This window comes from Myotis yumanensis, unplaced genomic scaffold, assembly GCF_028538775.1.
Source record: "Myotis yumanensis isolate MYYU_CA2020_CCGP unplaced genomic scaffold, mMyoYum1.0.hap1 SCAF_2, whole genome shotgun sequence".
Lineage (NCBI taxonomy): Eukaryota > Metazoa > Chordata > Mammalia > Chiroptera > Vespertilionidae > Myotis > Myotis yumanensis.
In genome coordinates, this window is record NW_027223753.1 from 16,762,213 (window position 1) to 16,779,308 (window position 17,096).

General features: G+C 50.5%; 2 protein-coding genes across 5 annotated transcripts in view; both read left to right on the forward strand.

Annotated features, from left to right (window-relative positions):
• The first annotated feature begins 664 nt into the window (after nucleotides 1–664).
• ZDHHC18 (zinc finger DHHC-type palmitoyltransferase 18) overlaps nucleotides 665–17,096 on the forward strand; it is a 30,050-nt gene continuing 13,618 nt past the window's right edge. For all 4 annotated transcript variants that reach the window (XM_070404454.1, XM_070404457.1, XM_070404455.1 and 1 more), the window contains exons 1-2: nucleotides 665–990; nucleotides 7,629–7,789. In XM_070404454.1, the coding sequence (XP_070260555.1) occupies nucleotides 680–990; nucleotides 7,629–7,789 (472 nt within the window). In that variant the 5' untranslated portion in view covers nucleotides 665–679. The remainder of the gene's footprint in view (nucleotides 991–7,628; nucleotides 7,790–17,096) is intronic.
• LOC139001675 (large ribosomal subunit protein eL33-like) lies at nucleotides 12,236–13,193 on the forward strand. The gene is made up of 2 exons (XM_070403188.1): nucleotides 12,236–12,353; nucleotides 12,580–13,193. Exons 1-2 carry the CDS (start codon nucleotides 12,260–12,262, stop codon nucleotides 12,816–12,818), a joined length of 333 nt encoding a protein of 110 aa, XP_070259289.1. The 5' UTR covers nucleotides 12,236–12,259; the 3' UTR covers nucleotides 12,819–13,193.

Consider the following 17,096-nt stretch of genomic DNA (forward strand, 5'->3'; position numbering starts at 1 on the left):
CCCAGAATTCCTGAAAGACACTGGGTCCCTGAAGCATGAATCTTCCTCTCGTGTTAAAGTGGGATCTGTGACATGAGGTGACACTTGGAAAGCCTGGGTCTGGGTCCAGATCACAGAGCTGGGTAAGGAAGGCCAGAGCATGTGCCACACACAACTCTTGGGCACTTTGAACTGCAAAACAGTGGTTAACAGGCCCCTGGCTTTCAAATAAGATTGTGTCCCCACTTCCACCCCCGCTTGCCCCGCAAAATGCCTTTGCAGTCAGTCCTCAAGCCTGGCCCTGCAATTACAGCTGAGAAGTCCACCGAATCTCGGCGCTTGGCACTGTGCGCGGCACCCAGGGGCCGCCCAACAAATGGTTTGCTTGAAAAGGAACGGAAAGCGCTCGAGTGCGCATCTGCTGCCCAGTCATTGTGCAGAAAGGGCCGGGCCGGCTCGGGGCGGAGAGGCTGGCGGGCGCCGGCAGCCGGGCAGGACCGGGTGCGGGCCCAAGCGCCATCCCCGGCCCAGGCGGAGGGGGCGCTGCGGCGGGAGGCCGCGCGGGCGGGGGCGGGAGGGGTGGGGCCGCCCCCGGCTAGTGAGCGAGCGCCGCGCGCCGCCGCCAGCTCCGCTGCTCGCCCGGGTCCCGGTGCGGCGCGGCCGGCCCGCGGGGCGCGGAGGCGAGGCCCGCGGCGGCCGCATGAAGGACTGTGAGTACCAGCAGATCAGCCCCGGGGCCGCCCCGCCGCCTGCCTCCCCAGGGGCGCGCCGCCCCGGCCCCGCCGCGCCCCCGGGTCCGGGCCCCGGGCCCCCACCGCCCGCCGCTGCACCGCGCTGGGGCAGCAGCGGCAGCGACAGCATCGGCCACCGCCCGCGGCGCAAGTGGGAGGTGTTCCCGGGCCGCAACCGCTTCTACTGCGGGGGCCGCCTCATGCTGGCCGGCCACGGCGGGGTCTTCGCGCTCACGCTGCTGCTCATCCTCACCACCACCGTCCTCTTCTTCGTCTTCGAGTGAGTTCGGCGGCGCCCCCATCCCCATCCCCTCCGGTCTCCTCCGAGCCCTGCACACCCTTCCCTCCCCCCCTTCGCCAGCCTTTGATAGGCATTCCAGCCCCTCCGGTCCCCGCTGGGCACCCGTCCTCTCTCACTCCACCCTTCGCAGCACCTGCAGGCACCTTCGGATCCCTGCCTCTGGGGCCTGCATCCTCCCTGTGCCTTAGAGCCTGCCTTCAGGCCCCTCCTCCTTGCCGCTTATCCTTCCTCCCTGGTCCCCATCCGCCCTCCTAGCCACGCCATTCTCTGTGGTCCCTTCCTAGCACCCCCATCCTTCCCTGGCACCCTGCCTTTGCCAGCCTCGCCAGGAACCGCCCTCCCATGTCCCTTGGCCCCTGACCCCCCTACCCCCCTGCCTCTGCCATCTCAGACTCTGCCTCCCCTCCTCCTTGGACAGATCTCCTCTCTCCTCACCTGTCCTCAGGATTGGGCTTGGCCCCCCCCCCCCCCCCCCAGGTTCTCTCTGACTCCTTGAGGCATCCTTTCTCATATCCCTTCCAGATAACATCTGAGTTTCTTCCATGGCCTTTGGCTATATGCTCCCCACCACAGGTTTCCTAGCGTCTTCCCATTACCTTCAGGGTCCTTCTAGGCCCCCTTGGTCATCTCTCTACCCTCAGACCCTCTCTCCTTGCTTCTCCCCCATCGCCTGGGTCCTCGGGCAATCTTCCCTCAAACATGTTTGGGCCTCTCAGACCTCCCTTTCCTTCTCCAGCACTTTCCTTAGCTTCTTCAGAGCTTCCTTTCCTTCCTGAGTCTCCTCCTGTTTCCCCCAGACATCTCCCAAGCCCCTTGCCCTCCTAACCTCCTGTCAACATTTGGAGCATCCCTCTGGCCTGTTCCATGGCAGGAACAGCTGCGGTGCCTCTATTTTTCAGGAGAGTCCAGAGTACTTTTGTATGACAGGTCATGTTTGCTCCTGTGAGTTTTAACGTCTTCATGTCCCCAGGTTTGGCCCACATGGTAACTCCGGTTTATGGATGAGGAGGGGACGCCTGTCATTTTACTAGGGTCACATATTTGTATCAGACGTTTTCCACCTTACCCTTGGTCTCTAGCTTCAGCTACCTGCTACATGATTCCTTGCACGCACACATGCACACACCCACTTCATGCTGTATGAGCTCTGCTTCCCCTCCTGGTTCTCCCCATCTTTTGTGGTCTCACTTCATTATACAGTGTAGTTAAGAATGCCACCTCTGGAGCCAAGAGACCTGGTTCAAATTCCGGACCCACCACACACTAACTGTGGGACTTCGGGGCAGTCACTTCACCTCTCAGATCCTCAGTTTCCTCATCTATAAAATGGGGTTTATAACAGTACCCACTCCCTCAGGCTGTCATGAGGGTGATATGAGGGTGGCATGAAATCACTCATGTAGCTTTTAGCCTATAACAAGAACTTAATGCTTGCTGCTGCTCTTACTGTTGTCTTGGTCAAAAACTCTTCCCTGGGGCCTGGGGCCATGATGACTGAGGCTGCCACAAAGACACTAGCCCCAGGTCACCTTTCGGGCTGCCAGATCATGTATCTGCAATCTTGGCTTTCCCCTTGAAGCAAGGTGAGGACTTCCTACCGCTTAGCTTAGCTTCTCCCTTTCAGCCTTCCCTTCTGAGTCAGGGTGGATACAAAGTTCTGGGACAGTTTAGCAAGCAGAAGCTCTGGGGAGCCCCCAGGGCCCCCTCCATGGCCCCTGGCTGAGTTTCAGATTCATGTCATCGGGCCTGCCCACGGGGATGTTCCGAAAGTTCCTTTTCCAGCGTCCTGCCCGGCTCTTCCCACCAGGGCTGCAGCGAGGGCAGGAGGAAGCAGTGCTTGCCGTGGTTGGCCCCATGACCTGCAGTGTGGGATTTGGTCAGTTCAGAAACAGGACTTTCTCTGGGCCTTTGAATGGGTGTCTTCACTGGTGACAGAGTTGTCCCCAGAGTGGGAGGAAGCGAGGACTTCTGGGATTGCGGGGAGCTTGTGAAACATCGCGTCTATTTCTGCTCCTCCCCATTGGGGTACTGGAGTCGGCAGGGGGCTGGGGTTTGGGCCAAGAGCTCACCTCAGTCTGGACTGGGGTGGGAACTCAGTAGGGAGCTGGCATGACGGGAATGCTGTTGGTGAGGGTGTGGAGGATGAGAGGTGCTCGTGCTCGCCTGTTGCTCTGGGGAAAGGCAGAGGTGGCTCTCTAGGGCCTTCCTGCTGAGAATGGTTTTGCTTTGTTGTTTGGTTTGGTGGATTATTGCACAGGCCTCCAAGCAAGGCTCCCAGCTTCTGCCCTGCTTCCCACCCCAGATGGTGTATCATTAATTGTAAGTCCTCCCTGGCTGTCTGGATTAGGGCCAGAGCCCTGAGAAAGGACTTTCTTCCTCTACCCGTCTCCTCCCGCTACCCCTGTGTATTTCCCTCCAGGCACATCGGCCTCCTTGCACACTCCTGCCCCAGGTCTGTGCATTTTGTATTCTCCTCACTATTGTAGTCTTAGTGTTTGAACAGAGCCTGGTGTGTAGTGGCCACTCAATACAACTAATATTTGTTGAATATGAATGGACAGAGCATTTGCTGGGAGCCCCCAGAGACTCAGTCCTGTTACTGACTGGGTGACCTTGGATATGGCTTTGGGTTTCGGAGTCCCCTTTTATAAAATCTGGGGGCTGGGACTTGCTGTTTTTGAGGGTTCTATAACTCTCAGACCTCAAGTCTTCTCTATCCTCCAAGAAGTCTGGTTGGACACGAACTGGTGGAGTTGTCATGTAGGTGACATGGAGGGCTCAGCTCTGAGGTTCGGACCTGGGGAGCACTGAGATGTTTGAAGCAGAATGTGTCCCACTAGAGTCCTTGGCCTTGGCAGTCTCTGCTCCTCGAGGGATGGGCCTCTCTGGAGGCCAGAACCTCAAATGATGGAGGCTCCAGAAATAGCATGTAGGTGCCCACAGGTTTGCTTCCTGCTGTTATGCCAGCTCCTGGAATCTTGGCTGATTTGGGCCTCCCAGTGGCCAGACATCTCCCAAATAGCAGCTCCTCACTCACTATGGCTCAGGGAGGGAAGGCAGCAGAGGACAGTGGTAAAATCAGACCTGTGCGCAGGGTGTCCTCCAAGCCAGCTGGGGTCAGGGGCCTGACAGAACAGACTTGGGACACCAGTCTTTGGGTAACAGTATTAGTGGCTGGACCATGCTCTTCTCCCGACCCCCTTCACCTGGCTAATCCTACTCATTCTTTGTTTTTATTTTTTTATTTTTATTTTTAAATATCTTTTATTGATTTTTTTACAGAGAGGAAGGGAGAGGGATAGAGAGTTAGAAACATCGATGAGAGAGAAACATCAATCAGCTGCCTCCTGCACACTCCCCACTGGGGATGTGCCCGCAACCAAGGTACATGCCCTTGGCCAGAATCGAACCTGGAACCCTTCAGTCCACAGGCCGACGCTCTATCCACTGAGCCAAACCGGCTAGGGCTGTTTTTATTTTTTTTTTTTTTTATTTTTTTTTTTTAAATTAAATCTTTATTGTTCAGATTATTACATTTGTTCCTCTTTTTTCCCCCCATAACTCCCCTCCTTCCAGCTCCCACCCCACCCTCCACCCTCACTCCCCACCCACTGTGTTCATCCATAGGTGCATGATTTTTGTCCAGTCACTTCCCGCATCTCCCACACCCCTTTTTCCCCCAAGAATAGTCAGTCTATTCCCTTTCTATGTCCCTGATTCTATTATAATCACCAGTTCATTCTGTACATCAGGTTATTTATTCACTTGATTCTTAGATTCATTTGTTGATAGATGCATGTTTGTTGTTCATAATTTGTATCTTTACCTTTTTCTTCTTCTTCCTCTTCTTAAAGGATACCTTTCAGCATTTCATATAATACTGGTTTGGCGGTGATGAACTCCTTTAGCTTTTCCTTATCTGTGAAGCTCTTTATCTGACCTTCAATTCTGAATGATAGCTTTGCTGGATAAAGTAATCTTGGTTGTAGGTTCTTGGTATTCAGCACTTTGAATATTTCTTGCCATTCCCTTCTGGCCTGCAAAGTTTCTGTTGAGAAATCAGCTGACAGTCGTATGGGTATTCCCTTGTAGGTAATTGAGCCTCTTTCTCTTGCTGCTTTTAAGATTTTCTCTTTGTCTTTTGCTCTTGGCATTTTAATGATGATGTGTCTTGGTGTGGTCCTCTTTGGATTCCTTTTGTTTGGGGTTCTCTGCGCTTCTTGGACCTGTAAGTCCATTTCTTTCACCAGGTGGGGGAAGTTTTCTGCCATTATTTCTTGAAATAGGTTTTCAATATCTTGCTGTCTCTCATCTTCTGGCACTCCAATGACTCTGATATTAGACCGCTTAAAGCTGTCCCAGAGGCTCCTTACACTATCTTCACACTTTCGGATTCTTTTTTCATTTTGCTTTTCCAATTGGGTGTTTTTTGTCGAATCTTTGGTTTGATTATTGTACTCCTCTGGTCTGCTATTGGGTATAATATTCTTTATTTCAGTCCGTGTATGCTTACTTTCTAATTTCTTTATCGTAGCATCGAGGGTCTCATTAGTTTTCGTGAGGTTCTGCACAAATTTATGGCAAGCCCTCAAAATTGCGATTCTTAGCTCCATATCCTCCATTTCTGTCATGTTTTTTTGTCTCCGCATCTTTTATGCTTTCTTGGTGCACCCCCTTGTGGTCTCTGTGCGCAGTCTTGTTCTAGCCAAGCCTTAATTGTTGTAGTTAACACTAGGGGGATTTGACCCTCAGGCCGACTGGCTATAGGAATCAGCTGTGCGGAAAACGTCTGCCTTCTGGGGAGGCGCTAATCCAGCCTTTGCCTGAGGCGATTGGCAAATGGCTGTGCGCAGGCTTTGGGCGGGGCGGGATCAACAGGGCGGGCGGAGGGAGCAGTTATGGCCACGCTCAGTCCCGTTCCCAGAGGCTCTGCTTCTCAGAACCCCGGCAGCCGCTGCAAACCTCGGAGAGAAAGCTGCCCTCAGGTTCCAACTGATGCCGGGTAATCCCGCTTCTCCCGTTTGAGTCTGGGTCCCTAGAGACTCGCCCGGATCTGGAGCCCAGAGTCTGAGACTCACTCCCGACAGAAAACGACAACCGCGCCCTCAGCCACCAGCCCGCTTTTGCGCGCACCTCGGTACCTTTGAATTTTCCACACTGCGCCGCCTCTGAGCCTCGATTTGCTGTTCTCTTTCCTTCTAGTTGTAGAGTCTCTCTTCAGCCAGCCTTCCTGTGGTTCTGGGTGATGTCCGTTCAGTCTTTTAGTTGTATTTTTGAAATGGTTGTTTGCGGCAGCGGTCTCCGGTGTTTACCTACGCCGCCATCTTGGTCGACTCCTGTTTTTATTTTTTAAATATATTTTCATTCATTTCAGAGAAGAAAGAAGAAAGAGAGAAACATCATTGATGAGAAAATCATTAATCGGCTGCCTCCTGTATGCCCCCTACTGGGGATCGAGCCTGCAACCCGTGCATGTGCCCTGACTGGGAATCAGACCGTGACCTCCTCATTCATAGGCCTATGTTCAACCACTGAGCCACACCAGTCAGGCTGTTTTTCCTTTTTAATATGCTTTTTATTGGTTTAAGAGAGAGAGAAGGGAGAGGGAGAGAGAGAAACATCGATTGGCTGCCACCAGCAGTGCACGCTCCCTACTGGGGGTGGAGCCCGCAAACCTGGGCACATGCCCTGACCCATAATCAAACCAGTGACCTCGAAGTGCATAGGACGAGGCTCGGTTTTGAGCCACACCACCAGGGCTAATCCTCCTCATTCTTCAGGTTTTAGCTTAGGCGTCTCCGTCAGCCAGTCTGTTTGCCTGACTGTTCCACTGCCTTTCCCTTCCCCATTATAGTATGCAGGGCCATGTGGCAATTCTCTGTTTACATGTCTGTTCTCCTCACTAGACCATAAGCCTCATTGAGGGAACAGGGGACTCTTGTCTTATTCACTGCCAAGTATTCCTGCTTCTTTTTTTTTTTTTTTTTAAATATATTTTATTGATCCTCCACAGAGAGGAAGGGAGAGGGACAGAGAGCCAGAAACACCAACGAGAGAGAAACATCGATCAGCCGCCTCCTGCACACTCCCCACTGGGGATGTGCGCGCAACCAAGGCACACGCCCCCGACCGGAATCGAACCCGGGACCCCCGAGTCCGCAGGCCGACGCTCTATCCACTGAGCCAAACCGGCCAGGGCCCTGCTTCTTATTGAAGGTGTTGCCTGGCACGTAGAAGGCCTCCGTAAATATTTGTGGAGTGAGTGACTGACTGACTGGATGAATGAGTGAACATTGTCATGAATGGTTCATCTCAAGTGACATTCCAATTAATTGGTAGTAGCTGCCTGAAGCTCTGGGTTTAGAAGGATTCTGAGGCTGCAGCTAAGTGTACAGTGCTGGGATCTACTGATCACATCTGCCATGGCTCAGGGCGAAAGTGTGGGATTAATTAGTGATGTCAGGCACTCATGGGGAAGTGGCTGCTGCCTCTGGGAGAGGCTCTATTCGAGAATGCGGGGGTGTTTGCTGGGATGGCAGTACCTGCCTAGCATTGTAGCCCTGTGCCCCAGGGGGCCTGTGGGGTAACTACATATCTTTTTCTCCCTCTCTTTCTAGCTGTCCCTTCTTGGCCCGCCAACTGACCCTTGCCATCCCCATCATCGCTGCTATCCTCTTCTTCTTCGTCATGAGCTGCCTGCTACAGACGAGTTTCACTGACCCTGGGATCCTGCCCCGGGCCACCGTCTGTGAAGCAGCTGCCCTGGAGAAACAGATCGGTGAGCTCCTACTTCAGTGGAAGCTATGTCCCCCAGGTCCACATTCCCCGATTTGATAGGAGGCTTGGTTTTCTCTCCCCACACTGTGCTGGGAACTAGGGGTCAATAGTGAGGAAGGCAAGTGGGAGCTGACACTAGAATGGAAGAGACAGATGATAAATAAGGGAGCGATAATCAAGAAGTGCTAGCAAGTGAAAGCTGTCATGGCAGCCAGTATAGTACCGAGAGCTTCCTGGGTGCCAGGCACTGCTTCCACCTCTTTATATGCATGATCTTATTTAATCACCCAGTAATCCTCTGAGGTAAGTACTGTTGTTACTCTCCTTTTACTAATTAAATGGAGTCTCAAAGAGGTTAAGTAAATGGTCCAAGATCACACAGTAAGTGGGAGAGCTGAGATGAGACCCCAGGCAGTCTGGCCAGAGCCCCTGCTCTTAAACATTTAAATACACTTATCCATTTACTCATCAAACATTTATTGAGTCCCTACTATGTGCCAGGTACTTTTCTAGATGCTGGTAATACAGCAGTAAACAAATCTGACAATAATCTCTGCCTCTTGGAGCTGACATTCCAGCGGAAAGAATTAAACAGCAATGAAAGAAAGATCTAGAACAGGGGTCCTCGAACTACGGCCCGCGGGCCACATGCAAATACAAATATTGTATTTGTTCCCGTTTTGTTTTTTTACTTCAAAATAAGATATGTGCAGTGTGCATAGGAATTTGTTCATAGTTTTTTTTAAACTATAGTCCGGCCCTCCAACGGTCTGAGGGACAGTGAACTGGCCCCCTGTTTAAAAAGTTTGAGGACCCCTGGTCTAGAATGTGAGACAGAGAAGAGGAAACCAGGGAGGTCAGATGAGAGTTGGGGGAGAGTGTTTGATTTTAAACAGGGTGGTTGGGGAAGGCTTTGTGAATGAGATGACATCTGATTCACAAAAAGAAACAAAAACCTGCAGAGATGAGGGTTTGAGTTGTGAGGATCTGAGGGGAGAGCACAGTAGGTTGGGGAGTGGACTAATTTAGATTAGGTGGTCAGGGGAGGCCTCTAGGAGGAGGTGGCACTTGAGATGAGCCCTGAATGGTGCAATGGAGCCAGTAATATGTGGTTTGGAAACAATAAAAACAAAACCCTGGAGTTGCAGATAAATTGGTGTGTTTGAGGAATGGCAGGAAGGCCAGTATGGCAGAAGGACCTGTGCTCCCAGGCACCTCACATGGCCCTTGACTCCTCCCAGTGTGGGTCCCCCTGGTGGCTGGGCAGCAGGGGGTGCAGGGAGGGGGGCAGGGCCTTAATCTCAGCTTGCTCCACCCCAGTTCCTTCCTGCTGAGAAGTGACGTCAGTATTTGTACACCTCACAGGTTTCCGGTTCCTGGTTGGCTCCTTCCCCTAACAGGGTGGCTTTCAGTCAAGCTTTTAATCACCCAGTTGGCCCTGAAAAGACCTCGTGGCCTATAAATGCAGAGGCTGCTGCACCCATCACAGGAAGTCATTCCACTAATTTTCTGCAGCAGCTCGGGAGGGTGGTAGGAGGGGAGAGGATGTTCTCTCGCTCTCTGTCTGCTCCTTGTCTCTCCCTCCGCCCAGGCCCGTCCTCAGTCACGCCCTTGGTTGCTGTCTTTCTCTGCCTGCATCCAGCTTCCTTCCCTCTTACACATCTGAGCCACTCGGCCTGGTTTCTGCTCTGTCAGAACCCCAAGGTCTGACCTGGGCCAGTCCACCCGGCAGCGGGGAGGCTCAGCTGCAGCCCCATTTCTCCTCCCTCCTGGTCGGGCTAATCAAGAGGCAGGATTATTATCCAGCGCAACCTGAGCTCAGAGGCCTGGCTGCCTGGAGTCCTCTGCTTCCTGTGAGCTGTCAGGGTAATGCTGACGACAGTAATCCCCCATGTTTGGGGAGAGCTTGACTGTGTGCTAAGGGCTTCCTGTCCATTATCCCCACAAATCCTCACAGCAGCCGGCCATGCCCATGCAGAGATTGAGTGTGTGCCTTGATTCCCAAACCCCTTATCCTAATGTCTCAGCTCAAGTGTCCTGTACTCTGGGAAGCCTTTGTGACCCCGGGTGGGCCACACCTCCCATGACACATTCCCAAAACACCTTTTCCTGCCGTCTTGGCTCTGTGCTGCTTGGTGATCATTATGGAATTGTCAGGCCCAATAGCCTTTCCCAGAGTCTCTTCTTCACCTGTCAGCCACCTGGACAGCTGAGTGACTTGGGCTCAATGTATGAGCCTCCTTGCTGTCCCCATGTGACGGTGGAGAGACAGTGGAACTTCTCCCAATTAGGCATTACGGGTTTGACCATTCATGTGTTGATTCTATATCAGTGATGGCGAACCTTTTGAGCTCGGCGTGTCAGCATTTTGAAAACCCTAACTTAACTCTGGTGCCGTGTCACATATAGAAATTTTTTGATATCTGCAACCATAGTAAAACAAAGATGTATATTTTTGATATTTATTTTATATATTTAAATGCCATTTAACAAAGAAAAATCAACCAAAAAAATGAGTTCGTGTGTCACCTCTGACACGCGTGTCATAGGTTCGCCATCACTGTTCTATATGCTGACTACTAACTGTGTGTGTTTTGGGGCAGGGGTGGGGGGCGGTGGGCAAAGGTAGGCCTGACTGCCTGCCACTGGTGAGATCAGGCTTTGGAAGAGGATCAGGGAAACCAGGAGTACCTTCTCTCCAGAGGATATGGGGAGGCCTCATGGAGGGGTGCATTGAGCCAAACTGTAAAGTTTGGGTCGAGTTCAAGCACAGGAAGATGTGTGAGGGGAGCCCTCCAGGCTGGAACAGAAGGGGGAGAGGACAGAGTGGGAGGAGGTAAGTACTGTTGTTACTCTCCTGATCAGGCCATGTTGACTGTAACACAGGGAGTACTTCAGAAAATTTGGGAAATTCTCTTTGGAGGATGGGGTGGCGGCAGTCTAGTGGGGCCCTCATGTCAGGGTTTGAGACTTTCCTTTGAGAACAGTTGTCACTCCTAGAAAGTGACATCTTTGAGGGCTCTGAATTCTCAAACTTGAACAGGAGGCTTCCAATCAGGTTGAAACATTTTCTTGAAAAGGACTAAGGTCACTGAGCATTTTGTGTTTTTTTGTTTGTTTGTTTTTCTATTTCAGAGAGGAAGGGAGAGAGAGAGAAATATCAATGATGAGAGAGAATCATTGATTGGCTCCGCCTGCACGCCCCTTACTGGGGACCGAGCCCACAACCCGAGCATGTGCCCTTGACCAGAATGGAACCTGGGACCCTTCAGTCAGGCGGCCGACACTCTATCCACTGAGCCAAACCAGCGAGGGCTCACTGCGCGTTTTTGAAAAGGTTGGGGGCTGGCTCTGGGTGGTCGTGCTGTTCATATAAACGTGAACTGATTACTAGGCCTGGGTCCATGCAGGCTGTGGGCGTCTTACTTTGGCCCTTAGACCAGCAGCCCCAGCCCAACAGGATCTGGCCCAGGGCTCCCACCCCACAAGCACTGTCTGAGGTTGGATGACCAGGGCCTCCCAGTTTTTCAGGACTGTCCCTGTCCCTTGTTTAGCACTGAAAGTCTCCTGTCTTGGGAAACCCCTCAGCTGCAGGCACACCGGGCCCTTGGTCACCCTGGTCTGAGATTCTAACTTGTCAGCTGGCAGGCCATGCAGTGGGATCACCCTGCAGGGCCACCCAGAACTCAGGTGACTGGGCAGTTGGAAAAGGGGTAGGAAATTGCAACATTGGCCCATAACCTCTTGCTGTGATGGGAGACGATAGAAACATCTAAATTCCATGGACAGACACTCATCTAGAATCACAACTCACAGGACAGACACGAAGGCCTCTTCCTCTGCCAGCACATAGCAGGTCACCAACCCCATGCTGTCCCCAGGATGTCTCCTCTCAGGTCCTTCCACAGTCCCAGGACCGACTCCATCCCGATTGGCTCTGCTGACCAGACTGGACACCTGGCCTCTCCCTTCGGTCATGGTTGTCTCTCCAAGACTCACATGTGGCCCTGGCCCTCCCAGGCTCAGAATTTGGGTGACTTCCTAGCGCCCTCAGCAGCATTTCCTGAAGTTCAGTCACTGGAGGACAACCTTTGTGACTTTTGCCTTTTCTGCATCGTGCCTTGTACCTTCATTTCTTAGTGTTTTCCTTCAAATGGCTTGCTCTTAAATGTAGTTTACAAGGAAACTTTATATCACCTCTGTAAGCAGAAAGCCAATTGTTCTGCATAGAAGATAATCATAAAACCAAAACATAATGTAACGGAATTTTTGGTGGTTGCAGTGCCTGCTGAGAGCAGTCGCTTTGAGGCCTATGAGGATCATAGGTGTTAGGTATTAAAAGTGGAGACTTTGCCTTGATGGGATGAAAAGCTTGAAGGAGAATTGAAAAGGGAATAACATTGCCTTCTTCTTTGCGACATCTCGGAGCCTGTGGAGGCCTGATGGGAGCAGGGCTTCTGTAACAACACATATGTCTGGAAGGCTGTGGTCCAAGGCCACTTTTGTGGGCTCTAAGCAGGGTCTCCAGAACCAGAGGGAACACACAGCTCTTCTTAAAATTAAAGGTGCTGCCCTAGCCGGTTTGGTTCAGTGGATAGAGCATTGGCCTGCAGACTGAAGGGTCCCAGGTCCCATTCCAGTCAAGGGCACATGCCTGGGTTGTGGGCCCCAGTAGGGGACGTGCCGGAGGCAGCCAAACAATGATTCTCTGTCATCATTGATGTTTCTATCTCTCTCTCCCTCTCCCTTCCTCTCTGAAATCAATAAAAATATATTTTAAAAAATTTAAAGGTGCGTATGCCCAACATGAAACTGAAGTCTATCTAGGCAAGAGATGTGCTTATGTGTACAAAGCAAAGAACAAGACAGTGACTCCTGGTGGCAAAAGGAGCAAAACCAGAGTAATCTGGGGAAAGGAAACTTGTGCTCACGGAAACAGTGGCATGGTTCGTGCTAAATTCCAAAGCAACCTTCCCACTAAGGCCATTGGACACAGAATCCATGTAATACTGCACCCCTCAAGAATTTAAACTTATTGAAAAGTAAAGAAAAAAAATTGATTTGTTTTTTTTTTTTTAAAAAGAAAAGAAAAGGGAGTAGCCTGGCCAAGGTTGCTCAGTGGTTGAACATCAACTTACAAACCAAGAGGTCACGGTTCAATTCTCGGTCAGGGCACATGCCCAGGTTTAAAAAATTAAAATAAATAAATAAAAAGGGAATTAACTTTCTCATCACATGATTCAAGGTTGCTTAGTGTCATGGCCAGTAAACAAGCTATCTTCCACTTTCCTGAAAACTCGCCTGTCCGTAGAGGCGCACTTGCCTGCAGGATCAAGGCAAGCTCCAGCCCCCTCTTCCTCCCATCTCCTGCCACTCTCCTGTGCCCCCAGCCACGAGGTGCAATTAATGCCTCAGAGCCTTTGTTCACTGCCATGCCCTCCTTCCCTGGCAAGCCCGAGGAATCCAACTTAATTACCGCTTCATGCTTCATCTTTTGTTGCTTTCTTGAATGCTGCTTCCTACCCCACACCACATATTCCCCTCTGTATTCTCACAGTATTGAATCTAGACACCAGTAATACCATGAATTGATTAGCTATGGGTTAGACTTTCCATATGTCATCTCTAATTTGCATCATCATCTTACAAGGTTAATACCCAGTGAGGAAACTGAGGCTCAAAGAGGTTGAGCAACTTCCTCAAAGTCACAAGCTAACAAGTGGCCAGGGTATGTTTCAAAATGAGATCAGGCTGGCCCCAGAGTCACCACGCTTGACTCACAGAGCCTCTTACACTGACTCTGTAATTATCCTCTTTGGCTCATGCTGCCCTCAGGTTGAGCTCTTCCTGCATTCCCAGGCTACCACTAAGCCTGTATGTGGTAGGGGCTCCAGAAACTTCTGGAATGAACAGAAATGGTCAGGTGGGTTAGCCTGGGCACTGTGACTGACCTTTAACTGAACCAGAAGTTGGGGAGACCGCAACCTTACAGCTGTTTCCTCCATAGGTGGGAACAACAGAAGGGCAACAGGGCCCTGCAGAGCGGGTAGAAATCCCCGCTTTCCCTCCCTAAAGCCTTCTGAGAAGGTCATGACCAGCCCCAGGGGGCTTCCAGGCCAGCCACTGGGCTTCATTCACAGGCCCAACCATTTAGGTTCTAACTGCAGGACACCTACCTGCTCTTCTCTGTGGGTTGTGGTTGGGGTGTAGCAGGCCCTTTCCCTTGGTCAGGAGAAAGATGTCTGGAGACCCATTGGTTTCTCATGGCCATTCAGTGGGAAGGAGTCTTCCCCCCATTGCCACTTCCCCAGGGGCTTGGTGTCCCACTAGGAAGGCAGCAGGAAGGCCTCACTTCAGGAGGGTGCCTTTTGACTTCTTGGAGAAGAACCTAAAGTAGAAAGAGCCCTGGAGTGATCTTAGATTCCCTTTAGGTAGGGATAGCATCTCTTTTATCAGTCCCTTCATTGCTTTTTTAAAAAAATATATTTTTATTTCTTTCAGAGAGGAAGGGAGAGGGAGAGAGAGATAGAAACATCAATGATGAGAGAGAATCATTGATCGGCTGCCTCCCGCTTGCCCACACAGAGGATCAAGCCCACAATCTGGGCATGTGCCCTGACTAGGGATCGAAGTATGACCTCCTGGTTCATAGGTCGATGCTCAACTGCTGAGCCGCACCGGCCAGGCTGTCTTCATTTCTTCAATAAATATTTTCTGAACTGGTGACCAAAGAAAACATATTTGGCTCATCTCTATGTACTTGCTCCTTCTCCCCTCACCTGTCACCTCAGGCCTTGTACAGTAGCTTGGCATAGTAGATGTTAATGTTTGTAAGAATGAACAAATGAATGCCTCAGAAGACAGATTCTTATTTCAGCCCCATCTTATACTGTTGGAGTGAAGTCAGTTTTCCCATCTATAAAATGTGGGCACATATCCCCTTACCCAGCCCAGAGAATTTTTTGTGCATCAGGTGAGACAGGGAATGTCAGTACACTTTGAAAATTGTTTTCCTCTATTGAAACCTAAGAGACTTGAGCCTTGTAGTAAGAATGGCAAGTGGACGTGCTCCGGGCACTAACAAGCTACCATTGGTAGTGGCTGCTGGGAGGAGTGGGTTGAGGAGAATTCTGAGGCCAAATCCAGGGTGGTGACTGGCCAGGACTATTTGGCCTGAGAAAAAGTAGTGGAACCACTGCTTGCCTCCTCCCCACCCCGTCACCCCCGCATGGGGTTCAGCCTCTGTAGGAGCATCCCCACAGAGCCTCCTTTGATCCAACTTACTTAGGGTCCTGCAGTTGGTGACTTTCATTCAGCATCTGGGTGGCCTCCTTGCTCCAGTGTGACATGTCTCTCCTTTGCCTCTGGCTCTTGGCAGCCTAAGGAAGTTGGGTGTGCAGAGCTTTACTTTCTCTGAGTTCTAGAGAGGAGGAATCCTGGCCCTGAGGCCAGAATATACTGGTAGGAGTTCCCTCCCTGTCTTGGAGGAGAGGCTTGGGCTCTTCCCTGCTCTGGGGAGGGCTGTGGGAACCCTGCAAGGACACCCGTACTTTTAGTCCTGAAGAGGGTCTGTGGCTGTCCTTCACTCATGATGGGCTGTGTTCTGAAGTTTTTTGGTAAATCAGTTGTTTGGAATATAGTGTTACATAGAAAAAGCAATAATGCTAATATTTCTTTTTAAAATTCTCTTTTGTATTTTTGTTTGGTTTTCATTTTGTGCTTTTTATATAATGTTTATTTTTTAAAAGATTTATATATTTTTAAAAAATATATTTTTATTGATTTCAGAAAGGAAGGGAGAAGGAGAGAGATAGAAACATCAATGATGAGAATCACTGATCAGCTGCCTCCTGCATGCCCCCTACTGGGGATCAAGCCTGCAACCCCGGCATATGCCCTGACCGGGAATTGAACAGTGACCTCCTAGTTCAGTGATGGCGAACCTATGACACGCGTGTCAGAGGTGACACGCAAACTCATTTTTTTGGTTGATTTTTATTTGTTAAATGGCATTTAAATATATAAAATAGATATCAAAAATATAAATCTTTGTTTTACTATGGTTGCAAATATCAAAACATTTCTATATGTGACATGGCACCAGAGTTAAGTTAGGGTTTTTCAAAATGCTGACACGCCGAGCTCAAAAGGTTCGCCATCACTGTCCTAGTTCATAGGCCCACACTCGACCAGTGAGCCATGCCAGCAGGGCTATTTTTTATTTTTTTAGAGAGGAAGGGAGAGAGAGGGAGAGAGAGAAACATTGATGTGAGAGCGATACATCTGTCAGCTGCCTCCTACACGCCCTGTACTGCAACCTGGGCATGTGCCCTGACTGGGAATCAAACCAGCAACCTTTTGGTGCATGGGACATTGCCCAACTGAGCCACATCTGCCACGGCTCTTTTTTAAAAAATTGATATTAGAGAGAGAGGAAGAAAGAGAGAAGAGAAACATTGATTTGTTGTTCTACTTATTTATTCATTCACTGTTTGATTCTTGTATGTGCCCTAATCAAGGATCGAACTCACAACCTTGGCGTATCAGGACGACCCTCTGACCAGGGTTGCTAATATTTCTTAAGCTCTTGCCCGGTGCTAGACACTTGACTAAACCCACTTAATGAATTCTCACCTAATACTCCTGACAACACTAAAGAACAGGTGGAGTTCATTATGTCCCATTTTCATATGCAGGCACAGAGAAGTTAAGCAACTTGACCCACATCACACAGCTAGTAAGTGGTTGAGTCTCAGAGAGGTGAAGGGAATTCCTTACGTAGCAAGAGGTTAAGCAAAACCAGGGTTTGAACTCAGGGTTTCAGACTCCAGAGCCTGCCCCTTGCTGCCCCTTTTGCAAACAGCTTCTAATAGGTACTCACAGGTGCCCGTTCCTTTATGTGTACTAGTCTGGTCCTTACAACCCTTCCAGGTAGTTGTTCTTATTTGTCTGCTTTTACAGATGCACAACAGGCTCACAAAGGTTGAGTAACTTCCCTAAAGACACCAGCTCATAAATGGAAGGGTCAAAATTTGAACTTCAGGCCTGCCTGAGTCCAAAGCATATTTTCTTTCCTCTTTGCCTGCTGTCTCACAGCTCCTAGGCCTGGGACTGCCTGTTTATTCCACTCTCCCTGCTCTCGAGGGGTGTGCAGTCTATTTGGAAAGACAGTGTGCACACACAACAGTCCTGTCACACCTCAACACAGCGGTGAGCAGGATTAGGTGCTGTGGGCAGGGCATGAGAGCCCTGAGGCCGAAGTGGTCAAAGAAGCTGTTAGAGATTAGACAGGCCTCCAGCAAATCCTG

Bases quoted from the DNA above. Each gene is read 5' to 3' on its own strand.
- LOC139001675 (XM_070403188.1), top strand. From the start codon at position 12,260: ATGTCTGGAAGGCTGTGGTCCAAGGCCACTTTTGTGGGCTCTAAGCAG. The intron at 12,354-12,579 runs GTGCTGCCCTAG...AAAAATTTAAAG, and splicing joins AGCTCTTCTTAAAATTAAAG to GTGCGTATGCCCAACATGAA.